General features: G+C 37.9%; 1 protein-coding gene across 1 annotated transcript in view; it reads right to left on the bottom strand.

Annotated features, from left to right (window-relative positions):
• The window catches only part of LOC145260439 (radial spoke head protein 4 homolog A-like), a 50,034-nt gene that overhangs the window by 25,917 nt on the left and 9,428 nt on the right, over window positions 1-14,689 (bottom strand). Inside the window, exons 2-5 of the mRNA XM_080118448.1 lie at window positions 12,688-12,877; window positions 9,978-10,244; window positions 2,818-2,875; window positions 1,552-1,668 (exon numbers count right to left, since the gene is read on the bottom strand). Of these exons, the coding sequence (XP_079974574.1) occupies window positions 1,552-1,668; window positions 2,818-2,875; window positions 9,978-10,244; window positions 12,688-12,877 (632 nt within the window). The remainder of the gene's footprint in view (window positions 1-1,551; window positions 1,669-2,817; window positions 2,876-9,977; window positions 10,245-12,687; window positions 12,878-14,689) is intronic.

Genomic DNA, 14,689 nt, shown 5'->3' with positions numbered 1-14,689 from the left:
ACCCGTAAAATGTTTTTGACTTGTAAAGGGGGTATGAGACGAATGGATTCGCCAATCATTTTTATAACCAACGGCTGTGCTAAACAAGCAATGAAAACGTCCCAAAATTATTATAAAAATTGTCGAATTTTGGATTCAATCAGTTCGCCGTTAACTACGTCACGGACCGCATTTAATTCTTGGCTGCCATCTTGGTTACTGATCTGAACTACGCCGCCATCTTTGTTCAACACAATATTTCAGAACTTAAAAGGTTAACTACGCCACGGACCGCATTTGATTCTTGGTCGCCATCTTGGTTACTGATCTGAACTACGCCGCCATCTTTGTTCAACATAATATCTCAGAACTTAAGAGGTTAACTACGCCACGGACCGCATTTGATTCTTGGTCGCCATCTTGGTTACTGATCTGAACTACGCCGCCATCTTTGTTCAACACAATATCTCAGAACTTAAGAGGTTAACTACGCCACGGACCGCATTTGATTCTTGTTCGCCATCTTGGTTACTGATCTGAACTACGCCGCCATCTTTGTTCAACATAATATCTCAGAACTTAAGAGGTTAACTACGCCATGGACCGCATTTGATTCTTGGTCGCCATCTTGGTTACTGATCTGAACTATGCCGCCATCTTTGTTCAACACAATATCTCAGAACTTAAGAGGTTAACTACGCCACGGACCGCATTTGATTCTTGGTCGCCATCTTGGTTACTGATCTGAACTATGCCGTCATCTTTGTTCAACACAATATCTCAGAACTTAAGAGGTTAACTACGCCACGGACCGCATTTGATTCTTGGTTGCCATCTTGGTTACTGATCTGAACTATGCCGCCATCTTTGTTCAACACAATATCTCAGAACTTAAGAGGTTAACTACGCCACGGACCGCATTTGATTCTTGGTCGCCATCTTGGTTACTGATCTGAACTATGCCGCCATCTTTGTTCAACACAATATCTCAGAACTTAAGAGGTTAACTACGCCACGGACCGCATTTGATTCTTGGTTGCCATCTTGGTTACTGATCTGAACTATGCCGCCATCTTTGTTCAACACAATGTCTCAAAACTTAACAGACCACATTACAAATGAGGAAGTAACCAACTGCATAAAGCAAGCATATAGGCCCCATGGAAATCTCTTAGCCACTGTAAAACGTCGCAAATTACAGTGGTATGGCCATGTGATAAAATCAACAGGATTTGCTAAAACAATAATTCAGGGGACATAAAGAGGAAGAAAAAGGTGTAAAGGACAGAAGAAGAGATGGGGGGTTAACATCAGAAATGGTTAGGCCTGAGGCTCAGCAGCATCATCAGATTAGCACAGGACTGTTGTAGTAATGCACTAAACGAATAACCTCCCTTTTTATAGGCCCGGATGTAACCTTATCGGCCTAGACGGAAGTGGAGAGAACTAGTGAGAGTTTCTGCAGAGGCGCCTCCTACGGTTAACCAGACTATGAAGATAGATAGATAGATAGATAGATAGATAGAAATAAGAATTCAACTTGGAAAAATGTTTAAATTACACAGAACTTACGGCTATTGATGACAAAGTAAGTTTTTTTATTGGTTCCAGTTCCTTTGTCTTCTTTTGGCACAACTGGTGGCGGCTTATAGTCTGGTTTTGGTGGATCATCTTTAGGGGGAAGCCCTTCTACAAAAGAAAAAAAAAAAAATCACTGCATACTTAACTTTTCTTTCTTTCTTCTTTCTTTTGTTTTTTTTAGATTAGTTTATTCGATCTGTTATGCTTACATTTAAAATAGCATTTTTGTTGTCTGTCACATCTAAGTTTGAAATCGTATTTTCGTTAGTCTGTCACATACAAGTTTGAAATCGCATTTTCGTTGGTCTGTATCATTCAAGTTTAAAATAGCATTTTTGTTGTCTGTCACATCTAAGTGTGAAATCGCATTTTTCGTTAGTCTGTCACATTCAACTCATATTATTTTTTAGACTAGTGTTTTCATCTTGAGTGTTATTTTCACGATTCAGTTTATGTAACTTTTGACTTTCTTCAGGTGTATGTTGTCCAACTCGAGAGTCTTTCTGGCGAATTCAAGAATCTTTTTGTCAAATTTAGGAACCAATACGGAATTTCAAACAGAAGCCTTTATTCAATTATTATGATAGCATACTCTTATTCTGTCAGTCATGACTGGGTAGAAGTCCTAAGTAATTCGCAATGGTATTTTGAGTGTCGGCCGCACTGAGGATTGAACCTTCAACCTTCAGAAGAGTGTAACTTTACAATTGAATTTAGCCAAGTACTTTATCCAATATGCCCATTGGAATAAATAAAGGGTTCCATTTGAAATTTCTTGCAGATTCCCGAGTTCGACAGAAAGATTCCGGAGTTTGACAGAAAGATTCCCAAGACTGAAAAGTTACACCTGAAGAAAGTCAGAGGTTACATCGACCGAAACGTAGTGAAAATAACACTCAAGATAATAATAATAGTACGAAAAATCCAAATAGTACAAATAATCAGTTTTCATCTCAAAAATTCAGAAACAATGTCCCATTCAGGTTTAAAATACCGTTTTCATTGGTCATTTAATTTAGAAATACCATTTTTGTAAGTCTAGTAAGAAGGTATAAAAGGAGCCGCCTTTCGGTTTACAAGCTGTTAATTATTGGACCTTGTGCTGACTATATCAAAATCTTTTGTTATGGTCCAAAGAAAATGGGGTCCTATTTGAATTATTAATTCAGAATTTGTGTTCATTCCTGGCTAAGGAACGCTGTTCTCCATAGGTCGAATCTTCCATTCAATTCTATAAATGCGGAGTGCGACACGTACCATCATCAAAATCGTCCGTTAAATGCGTGTCTCGATTGTCTTCTTCCGGTTCTGGACGCTGAAAGAAAGAAAAATTACAAAAATAAATGGTACATAAGCACCGGAACAGTTGGAAGAGTAATCTTTGCAGAACTGTTATGCAAATACCTTTCGCAGCACGTGGATTAAACCAATGCTTTTTTTTTTTTACAAAGAAGTCACCACTTATTAAGGCCCAGAGGCCACTCGAGGATAAGTGTTAAAGAGTCAATGGGACAATATCATAGTAATCGTTAGCAGTGTAAATTTGGTAAATTGGCTTACTTAAAGGGAACGGTTCATCAAGAACTTGTTTACATTGGACTTGAAGACAACCATATTGTAGTCAGCTGGAAAGCAGCCAAATGGAAAAGAGTCCCACAGGGGTGCTGTTCTAAGAAAGAAGTTTTGTTCATGGAATCTACACTTAGGTTTAGACACAGATAAAGAGTGGGGGGAAATTATTGATAGTGTTTTCAACTAGACGAGTGTTTCTTGTGAATGTTTGGCGAGGGGTGGAGCATAGATTGGAGCTCAGACGAGCACTTACCATGACAATAACGATAAAGCAGAGACAGGCTCTAAACATGTCTTCTGAGAGAAAGAGGTTACAGGGAAGAGAAAAGGGCATCCTCTGCGAGGCTACGAAGTCTATTTTGAACTCTCTCAAGGCAGGATACGTCTTTCTAGCAGCTCCTGCCCAGCTGTGGAACAATACTCCATCCTTGGACGTACCTGGCTCTTATATATAGAGAATTGCATCAGTAGGTAGATATCTACTGGATAGATAGAAGGATTCTACCATTTTACCATGTTGTAGTCACCTCAGGCTACGTGCCTTCAGGGATCTTATGCTCAAAGAAAGCATATTCTGTTTCATTATACTTTAACAATTTAAAAGACTGTCTCAATAAAGATTTGGTTTATTTCTTAGCCTTGCTCCAAATTTACATTGCATTTTATGATTCCATAACGAAAATCACCAACATCAAAAAAAGAAGTTTCTTTTGTATCGTTTGGATTATTCAGACTACTGTGACGTAGTTGTTAAATGCCCACACTCGTGACCCAGACGTCGTATGCAGATAGTCAAAAGGAAATAAAGGCAAAGAAAGAATTTGACTCACATTTTTTGTTGTTGAAACAATAGACATTTATTTACAGGTACTTCCAGAATAATGTCTTGTCTCTTGTTCTAATGTCTTCTCATACGTTAATGTGATTAATGAGACCCTGCCGTGTCGACCACGAGACACTCTCTCTTTATCCAGCCATGTTTAGGACACGTCTTTCTCTGTTGCTCTTAAGTTTCTTTTTCATAATCTTGTTTTTTTTCTTCTTCTTCACTGTGACATCACTTCGCACACAGCTCGGTCATTTGCACACAGCTGCTGCTGCTGCTGCTGCTGCTATCATACACACTCTGTTACACTACTGTTCTTATCTTGAGTATTATTCTCATGAGGTTTCAGCTGATGTAACCTCCAACCTCCTTTGGATGTATCGCATTGAACTGGGGAACCTTTCTGTTGAACTCGAGAATTTGCTCATAATTTTGAAAGAATCCTATATTTAATCCATGGGAGTAGCTTGGTAGAAGTCGTAAAGTAATTTGCACTTATATTCTTAGTATCGATTAAACATTCAACCTCCAGAAGAGTGTCACTTAGAACTGAATTTTGCCTAGTACTTTATCTGGTATGCCGCAGATCCTTGCTGACAATTTTAGGATGTAAATCTATAGTCTCAAGATATGCTGGAACCCTAACCGTAACCCTCACCTCATGGACATTAGTGAGAAAAAAAACTTGGTTGGCATGGACACATGGAAAACTCGAATGGTGCCATCAACACTTCCTTTATTTTATCCTTTACTCCTCACATTCCATAAGAAATGTTTCTAACAAAGGAGGGAAAATTGCTGTTTTTTAGATCAGGATCTATCTATTTAATATTTATTGTTGGCTAGTTGAAGTACTTTTTTTAGCTCGTTACATCAAGTGGCTCCATACCTTGTCTGGAACGACTTCTATTATATATATATATATATATATATATATATATATATATATATATATATATATCTTCCAGTGAAGATATCTACAAACTTTGTTATGGCAGACGTTATAATGGCCATATGCCAGACGGATCTTACATCCCAACATTAGATGGTTCAAACTTTCAACATCCGAGCGGCAAAACCTACACTGGTCATTTTTTTATTTTGGTGGATCAACCATTTTAAAAAATCTGTTTGTGAGTAAGACTTGAGCTTATCTGACCAAAATCATGGAAGTTTCTTACTCTTGAGCAGTGAAGCTTTTTCTGCAGTGAAGCCTTTTTTTTTTTTTCAATGTCTGGTTAGGGATTAGTGTTTGCTTAAGTCCTTCCATAAACTTCTCCGCCCTTTTATGCTGTCATTATCCTTCTTGTCCTAGCTTGAGATTTGGAACTTCCCGGTAGACAAGGGAGAAGGAAACCTAAACTTTCCTGGAAAAAAGCGTATAAATAAATCATTTAATATGAAAGTTCTCTGCAGTTAATTCCTATGATGGAGTTTCATAAGGGATCTTGACAACATTCATGTGGTTTTTTTCCATCATCTTAAGTGACAAGGTGTAGACAACCAACCAGAAAATTTCCTCGAGGAATTGATCGGCATATGTCTGACTAGAAAATTGACCCCCCCCCCCGTAAAATGTGCATCAGCTTAGGGTCAACAAATAAATAATATTTTCTAAATTTTAGATATTATTTATCTGGAAGTTTCTCAAGGGATATTGGCAACATTTATGTGCTTTTTCCCATTCTAATTTTCGAATTGAGTGGCAAGGTGTAGATAACCAGAAAATTTGCTATTATTTTGCTTAACTAGCGGGACTACCCAGCATGGCCAAGGGCAGAATTGTAACATATTTCTATTAAAACTTCTATCTCTTTACCTCTCTCTATCCTCTCTCTATCTTTCTCTATTTCCCCCTCCCTCTCCACAACCTCCACTTTTTTTGCTGCCCAGCACATTCCTCTCTCTTGACACGCACGCACGCACGCACGCATGCACACACACACACACACACACACACACACACACACACACACACACACACACACACACACACACACACACACACACACACAACTTGTTTTCGTAGATTCCCCAAGGAATGAAGAGGCATGTGTCTGGCTGGAAAACTGAACCCCCTCCCCCAGTAAAATGTGGACCAGCTTAGGGTCAACAAATGAATAATATTTTCTAAATTTTAGATGTTATTTATCTGGTATCTGATCAATAAAATACAAATTTTGTGGGTATTTGTGCCGTGTTCATTTTTTTTTAGTTTTAGTCAGAAATGCATACATACATACATACATACATGATGATTGCAACGTCTTGTCAGACGAGTGCCACTCCCTCAGACACTTAAAATCCATGAGCCTTAATGCCTGAGAGAGTATCTATACAAAGATGATATTACAGAGTCTTAGCTTTGTACGACAGCTAAGTCTCTCTCTCGGTTCAAAATGTTGAGATCCAGCAACAAGCAAGAGCAAGATAGCCAGCAACAAATTAAACTGCAGACCAGCTTAACGCGGGTACTGTTCTCCCGCACAATATATACACGGTGCTAGTTGGCCGTTGACCCAGAAAAAGGGTTTATTCGCCCTTTGGAAGGTCTTGTTTTTAATCCTTCAGGGAGACTAGCCGCCCTCCTCACCAAACAAGTCTGGTGGGGGAACCAGTTTAGTCGCCGGTGACCCGACAATGAGGCAAGTAGTACTGGGTTACATGGTACCAGTAGCATATGACATGACTTGACATAGTAGCATATGACATGACCTGACATACATACATACATACATACATACATACATACAGATAACTGCCCTTTATATTATAGATGAACTTGAAATTATGTTTCCTCTGTTGTGAGTGGACGGTTGGATTTTTGTACCTGTTTTCAGTAATCATTTTCACACTAATTATTCATTGGACTTTTAAGCATGACCTTGTGATTGAACACATGTTTTTACTAACCCATTGGTAAATACTATAACATGAGTATGTCAAACGTGTGGCTTGTGTGTTACATATTAAGAACCCAACGTCAGTGACAATTAAGTTAGCTAGTGTGAATTTTGACAAGGGTCACATTGAGTGCATTATGATAACCCAGATCTGTAAAACAGGATCGTTTCCAGAGTTGAATGAAAGATGGGTGACGTAAGGTTGCAGCAGCGGACATCAGGTTACACAGTAGACAAAACAAGAGTTGAACGATGATGAATGACGTCATGTTTTTGAGCTGAGAGAAACAAAAGTTTTCCAATCAGTCTCTCTGTGGAAGTCGTCGGAATGAGACACCACCAAAATTAGCAAACTAAGTTATAAACAGGATGTATTATAGACAAAGGAGTCAGTAGGTTTAAAGCATTTCAGGCAAGTCAGCCATGCATGTTATGATATGCTGACACCCGTATTCGTAATACAGTAGCTCATACTGATAGAAACCAAATGTTCAGCGTAAATGGTGACGCTCTTATATTATTGTAACTATTTACTATGCCTCCCCATGGGACAGAGTTAAACACCAGGGTCGTTTTTTAATGTGGAGAAAAGGTACAAAAATAAAAATTGTCTCAGTCGTGAAGGATTTCTCCTCCACTGAAAGAGAACGAGAAATGGAAGTGCCGCATCTGAAGAACATATACTACACTTTGATTTGGCCAAAAGGCCAAGCTTCTTCTCTTATATTATTGTAGCTATTTTGTTAAAACTGCGAAAGTATTTATCTAAGCTAGCACGAACGCCTAGTGAAGCCTGGTTGTAAAGTACACTTAAATATGATATTTTAATTCTTGCAGATTTTGTATATATTATTATAGAGTTAATGTTTTATCGATTTTTATATGTTATAAAGTTGCGATTTCAAAAATGAAATATATATATATATATATATATATATATATATATATATATATATATATATATATATATATAACTTGAGTTCCTTCAGCCATAATCGAAACCGAAACCAAAACTTATGAAGAATTCTTGATAAAATTATTTATAAAAAAATAGATGATTTAAGTGCCATCACCTATAGTCGAAACCGAAACCAAAACTTATGAAGAATTCTGGTAAAATTATTTATGACAAGAAATGAAATTACATAACAATTAAACGACCCAAATGTAAGCGTGACACACAAAAGAACACACACGCTATCGTATTAATATATAGATGATATGCCAACACCCCCATTTATAACAGATATACATTTGTAATAAAAGCATCTTTCTCCCTTAGGTTTGCATCCCACCGCATTTTGGTTTGTAGCCAAAGATGAACACGGTCGAATAAAGGTTCAATTCTGTTGCAAGAATGTGCTGAGTTAATGATAAAATTAATTTAGAAGAATTCTATTGACTTTTAATTGCAATTGTAAGTGTTACATAGTAGGCACCCTATGCTAGTAAATAGTGATTAAGTTAGCTAGTGTGAATTTTGATAAGGATCACCTTTAGTGTATGTCAGGATAACCTAACTGCAAATGGAATTGTATCCAGAGATGGGCGACGTGAGAAAGTGGGGGGGGGGGTCAACAGATCAAACTCCTTAGACAAAACGTAGTCAAACGATCACAACATGATATGAGTCACGTTTTCGAGTGAGAGAAAACTAAGTGTTTCAGTTCTGTCTCTCAGTTGCAAATGATGTTAAAATAATCTAAGATGAATGTTACTGATGTCTGTCTGTCTGTGCGTCAATCATTTTGTTAGACAGAAAGTAAGTTAAGAAGTTTAGCATTAAGTCTCTCTCTCCATTAGTAAATACTCTCCAATAAAACCTTGAATAACTTAGCAAAGTTTCCTTTGTGTTTTTCATGCACGAATAGTGTATTTGTTTAGTTAAACAAACGAGGAGCCTACGATCATATATGAAACAATGACAAGAAGAAGCGCTTGTGGAAAAGAGATCCCACATAGACACTCGTGAACGAATGTATATACAGGTTGAGTCACGAGAAACCAATGTTTTTAAGGAAAAACAAAACTCTGCAAATATTTCTTAAGCAGGTTTAAAGACTACCTTCCTCACTCCCTATACCTTACTCAAGGAGAGCAAGAAAAGTTCTAAAAACATGCATTTCCCGTGACTCACCCTGTATAAAAAGACATTTGATTCATTTGCCTTCTTGATTGATTATGGGTGAGAACATAACACAAGAATAGCCAACGGAAGACGAGCAAGATGTGTTTAAATTGAGTTGAACCATTAATTACAAAGGACTGTATTATAAGTAATGTGTAATCTACGGATCCTTTGAGTCTATAATCGACCCATATGACCCTGACTTTTTACATACTTGCTCTAAGAGATGTTCGGGGGAGTGTGTGTGTGTGTGTGTGGGGGGGGTGAACATATGTACCATGTAAATAAAGGCATTGATTTTTTTAAGTTCTTTTTTTTCTTATTAAGACTCGCTATGTCAGCCTGAAAAGTGTAACACACCTTACACTAGTTTTGCGGTAGCTGAATATTCAATGAGTGATTTCTGCGAATACTAAAAAGCAAATGGCTCTAATTGCTCACACTCTTTCTTTCCCTGCTTTGTTCCTCCTCATTCTGCAAAACAAGTAAATTTTCACAGGAAGGTGTTAACTCAAAATATTTTCAACAAATGGAAATCATTCCAAACTCCTAAAAGTAACACATCTATGTGAAAATAGTAAGTCGATATGAAGCTAAAAACTCTGATAAAACAAACAATCAAAATTTTCACAGGAAGAAACAACCAAAATCTAGGGACGCACTGGCTGGCTGCACAGAAGGACCCCAGAACGTCTACTCAACACCCTTAAGACTGTGTTTTTGAACCGATGGGGGCGAGTCACACAAGAAAAGTTCTCAATGACTCACATACCAGCCGTCATCAATTCATGCACATCTGTTCACGCACTAACAAGAACAAGGTAAACTAATGCCCACACATACACAATGTCATGCCACAAATTGGTGACCCCGACATATGCAATGCCACGGTATAACCCAACATTGCATAAGTTACACATGGAAAGATAAAAAAAAAAAATGAAAACGAAACGAAAGATGAAGTAAATATAAATGTCAGCAGCCAAACCTCTTCTTCCTCTTCCTCTTCTGCTCCTTCTCGAAACTCGGCCTCAGCAATATAATAATTCTTCTCGATACCCAAAATCTTGCCCCAGAAGCGTACATTCTGAAGTGGTGTAGAGTCTACAAGCATCTTCAGCGACATCCACACCTTGATGAACTCCTCTTTGGAAAGGCCAACTCCCGCCTGCTCAAAATAGAATGCTGTCTCCATCAAGTTCGGCAACGCAGTTTCAACATCGTCCTCATGTTCGTCAAACTCTTCTACCCCTTTCTGAAAAGAATTTTTCAAAGAAAACATAGATCAATTTTATGCAGTATAAAGGGATAATTTTATTTTATTTTAATTTTTTAAACACTTTTTTACCCCACACAAGGCATATTGCCACTTGGATGTAATGGGCTACTATCTGAAATTGCATTTAATAGGAGATTGTGGAGAAGTTGAGCAGCAAGATGTCTGTTTAAATTACATTTAAACTTTTTTAGGTTAGTACAGCCCAAAAAGCAGGAAACAGGGTGGAAATTCTAAAGTCTAACAGTCAGAGAGAAGAAACTATTAGAGTAGAAGGGTTTCCGGTATCTAGGAACCTCAATAGAGAAGGGGTGTAATTTTGCTGCTTATCAGGTTAGTCAGGAGTTAGGGTTAGGGTTAGGGTTAGTCAGGAGTATGTATGTCGAAGAAATACAAGTGCTTCGTGTTCATAAGAGCACATTCCATTAAAATACTTGTAAATCAGGCACAGGGATGCAACATTGTGGTGATAAGATAGAGGCTGGAATTTGGCCAATAGTGCACGATCTATTAGATTTGAGACTCTCTTTGTGGACCAAGTCAAAAACATCACTCATCGAATGTGAGGAAAAAAGGACAAAATAAGGGAAGTGACGATTACGAGGTTGCCAAAAGTGAACCCAAGGTCCATTTTCTACTTTTCTTAATTCAGTGTTATTTCAGGTAAACCATCCCCAAAAGGAGTCTAACCACCTGCTATCTCTTCATCTTCATATCAAATGTATCTCGTCTGTAGTAGTAATTTTCTAATGCACTCACTATCGAAAGACAGAAAGTTTGTTCTGTTTGCTGTCAACACACAGAGGTAGGGAGAGGAAGAAAAGGAAGAAGAAGTGGTAGCTGTGGTTGGTTTTATGGGAAAGAGGGTGAGACTAACTGTGAGAATTCCCGAGATTTGAGAAGAATAAAAGACCGAACTCAGACGGATAGATGACTGTGCTTTTGCTCAAGCAGAGAAAATGGTGAAAGGAGAGGAAAGTCCCTCCCTAAAGAAAGTTCCGACTCAAAGGGAGAAAGAAAGTGAGGCTGAGGACCCAACAGTTTTCAAACTATTTCGGCTTACAAATGGCAGGCAAAGCATTTGATATCCGTCTTATTCCTAAATTTCATGGCATCTCACCTGATCACACACAGTGTCCGAATGGTTGGAACAGGTGGAACTGGTGTGTGAAATGTGTGAGGTTGACAATGTTGAGCGTGTTTTACCACTCAGGCTAAGAGGTGGCGCGTTTTCCGTATACTGGAGATTAACCATGACCAAAGGGCCTGATCCCACTAATGGCAGTCATTCAGCAGAACCAACAAAAGGTGAGGCCGGTGCTCGACTATCCAGAGTTGAATAAGCATGTAGACCCATTTACGGCCCATACAGACATATGCACCAAAAAATTGAGAGAATGGCGGTGGGCGAGATCAAATGTATCAATATTTGACCTTTGTAAGGCATACATTCCAGTAAGCATGCACAAACCACTGTGGTCATACTGAACAGAACAGATTTTCTGTCTCTTGGAGGTGAGGGCATTAGGAGACTAAATCGTCTAAGATTATTGTCCTGGGTATGATCTTAAAATGTAATCATTGATGCAACTCTAAGTTTTTGAGGAGTATGGAGTCATCTTTTAGTTAACACTAGTCTGGGTGCCCAGCATTGCCCGGGGGTTTGGAGCTGTGTGTTGAGCAAAAAAAAAAAAAAAAAAAGTGGTAGTAGGCAGGCAGGCTCGAACCTGTACAGCAAAGTGAAAGGAGGAAAAGAATGTGAAAAAAAAACCCAAAAAAAACGTGACATCTTTGCTGTTGTGTCCATTGTCAAACCGGAGGTGACAAAGGTTTAAATTAAGGCTAGTCAATCGAAAAGATGGGGTGACTTATCGGCGAAAAAAGCGACCCGTCCTTGTAGAAAAGGGCCCAGTTTAGGGTGAAGGAATTAATGTTTTTAGCCAGTTTTTCAATATTTGTCGTCCGAAGGATTGAGCTTCAAAAAGATACTAATCTTGTAAAAATTCCGTCTCCACTGTCGAAAGTTTTAGGCAGGCATACATACATACATATATACATTTAAACAGACAGGTGAGATTTATATTAAAAAAGATTACTTGCAAGTGCAATCTGACTTGGAGTGGTAGTACCTGCCAGGGTCACAATTATGGTTAAATAGAATTTGTTCTGGACATGACACTAAACTGTTGCAGAATATATATACTACTTTTCTAATCTCCTAAATATATAGAACACCTCATTAAATAAAAACTTTCAACCACCCAACAACTAAAAAAATCTTACCCACGAGCACTTAAGCTAACACTAACAAAAACATAGACACAATTTTTTGCTTATTAATTTGTTTGACAAATTTTGATTTTAAAAATCTACCAAAAAACACTAACAAAAAATAAAAACAACAACAAAAAAAGGCACATACCGTAAAAAGTTTTGTTTCCAACTTTGCTAGCCTCATTTCCGGAGACGGTTCAGGTTCTTTCAGGATCGTATCAGGTTGCGGTTCGAATCTGAACTTCTTGGTTTCTCTACTTATATCCTCCAACATGTCGATGGCATCTGCTTTCCTTTCTTCTAAAATGCGAGTTATAACATCGCATAGATGGTCATATCTACAAATAAAAAGGAACGGAGAGGTAAAAGTCATGGATGCATTAGAGGATAATGCTCAGAGTTAGAAACCTTGTACCAGACTTCTGCAGTGCAAATGCAAGTTGGTGTGCTTGTCATGTATGAACAGCTCAGTAAGAAGCAGAGCGCGGATGTGGAATTACCTCCTTGATGCAATTGCATATGATTGGGTACATTTTCTGGTAGCACCACACTCTGTTCTCAACATACATACAAATCAAATACACACATATCAAAGGCAATGGCTGAATCCCTAGAAAATGGCCGCCAGTCTCTAACCAAGAAAAGAATGGTTATATTCAATGTTACTAAGAGAAAGCTTGTTTCCTTTAAAAATTATAAGAAACCTTTTCAAATACCGATTTTCATGGCTGATAGCATCTTTCCCAAGAGCTCAACATTCAAACTCAGCAGTCTAACATTCACAATCAACATGAATTGGAATAAATACATAGAAGATATTGTTAAGTCTGTAGTAAAGAAGGCAGGTTCCCTTTACTGGACTAAAAAAAACTTCTCACGCTTGCCAGTATCCAATATCTCTAAAAAACCACAATTTGCTTATGTGTACTATTGTTGTGGGGTTCCTGTATAACATGGAGGGGATTATATATATGATGTGATTATTGACGTGTATATATATTTGATCGTCTAGATATGAATGTGCCTATTGATCATCTAGTGATTACTTAAACAGGACATATAAAAATTATAACGTTAAGGGATAAATAACAGTCTGGGGTTTTACATCAGCCAATGGAGAAACATACCTGATTCATCTTAGGTTAATCTTAATTTGACAGATCCGTGGAAAAGCTGCAAAGATTCATATGACCCAAAGCGTTAGTGGTATATACAGCAGCTTTATTTCGGATGTTTCCCCCCCCCCATTAGAAAGCTGTAACGTTGGTCCTAGCTTTTTATTATCAATATTTCCCTCTACTTGGAGCCATTACTGTCCACCACTGTCTTTCTTCCCCAGCCAACTGACCGCGCTTGCTAACTCTCTGACTCCCGACTCTTGACTCTGATACGTGTCTTTCAAACTCTTGTTATGTCATTAACTCTACATGACCAAAGGCATAAATCGAATGATCTACCTTCGTCACGTATCTTGTTTATGTTCTAACATTCTTTTCTATTAAAACATATTTGTTTTTATTTATCTAAAATTCTTTCTTGTTACTGCTTTTAGAATCTAGTCAATTTAAATTCCTAAAACGACATTTAGCCATATTTGTCCTCGAATTGTATTTTTCTCTTTATAACAAGTCTAATTCAATCTACACAATAATAATTATATTCTGGCAACACCTAATATGCAACACATGCATGGAGTGTTGTTACCACATTTGAGCTCTTTCTCTTGGACCGTGTAGAAAAAAGACTCACTAACATAATAAGTCTCATACTGTCTACCAAGCTCCAACCCCTGTCTCATCGCCACAACAATTACATCCCTTTATTTGTTTTACAAGTTGTTTCAGAGAAGGTACTCTGATGAACTTACTTATATCACCACAACGTAAATATTTTAACCAACCCAACTAACACCAGCAGAAAAATCACACCCTTTCACTGTAGAGGTCCCCAGACAATGGAAAAACTTTTCACTCAAATAACATTTTTTCCACAAACTGTGTGCCTTTAGAATTACCTCTCTGTTCCATGCTTCCTTGACCGTATTAAAATGCAGAAATTGAAATGTAACATGAACAAACCTCTTGCTGCACAAATCCCCTGCTCAAGATGTTCCCTTTAAATCTGGCCCTTAATTTGCAATAGCCTCTTTT

This window comes from Euprymna scolopes, chromosome 36 (assembly GCF_053919585.1).
Source record: "Euprymna scolopes isolate OS-2025 chromosome 36, ASM5391958v1, whole genome shotgun sequence".
In the NCBI taxonomy this organism is placed as follows: domain Eukaryota; kingdom Metazoa; phylum Mollusca; class Cephalopoda; order Sepiida; family Sepiolidae; genus Euprymna; species Euprymna scolopes.
The sequence above is the reverse complement of the archived record's forward strand: the minus strand, read 5'-3'. Positions and strand labels throughout refer to the sequence as shown.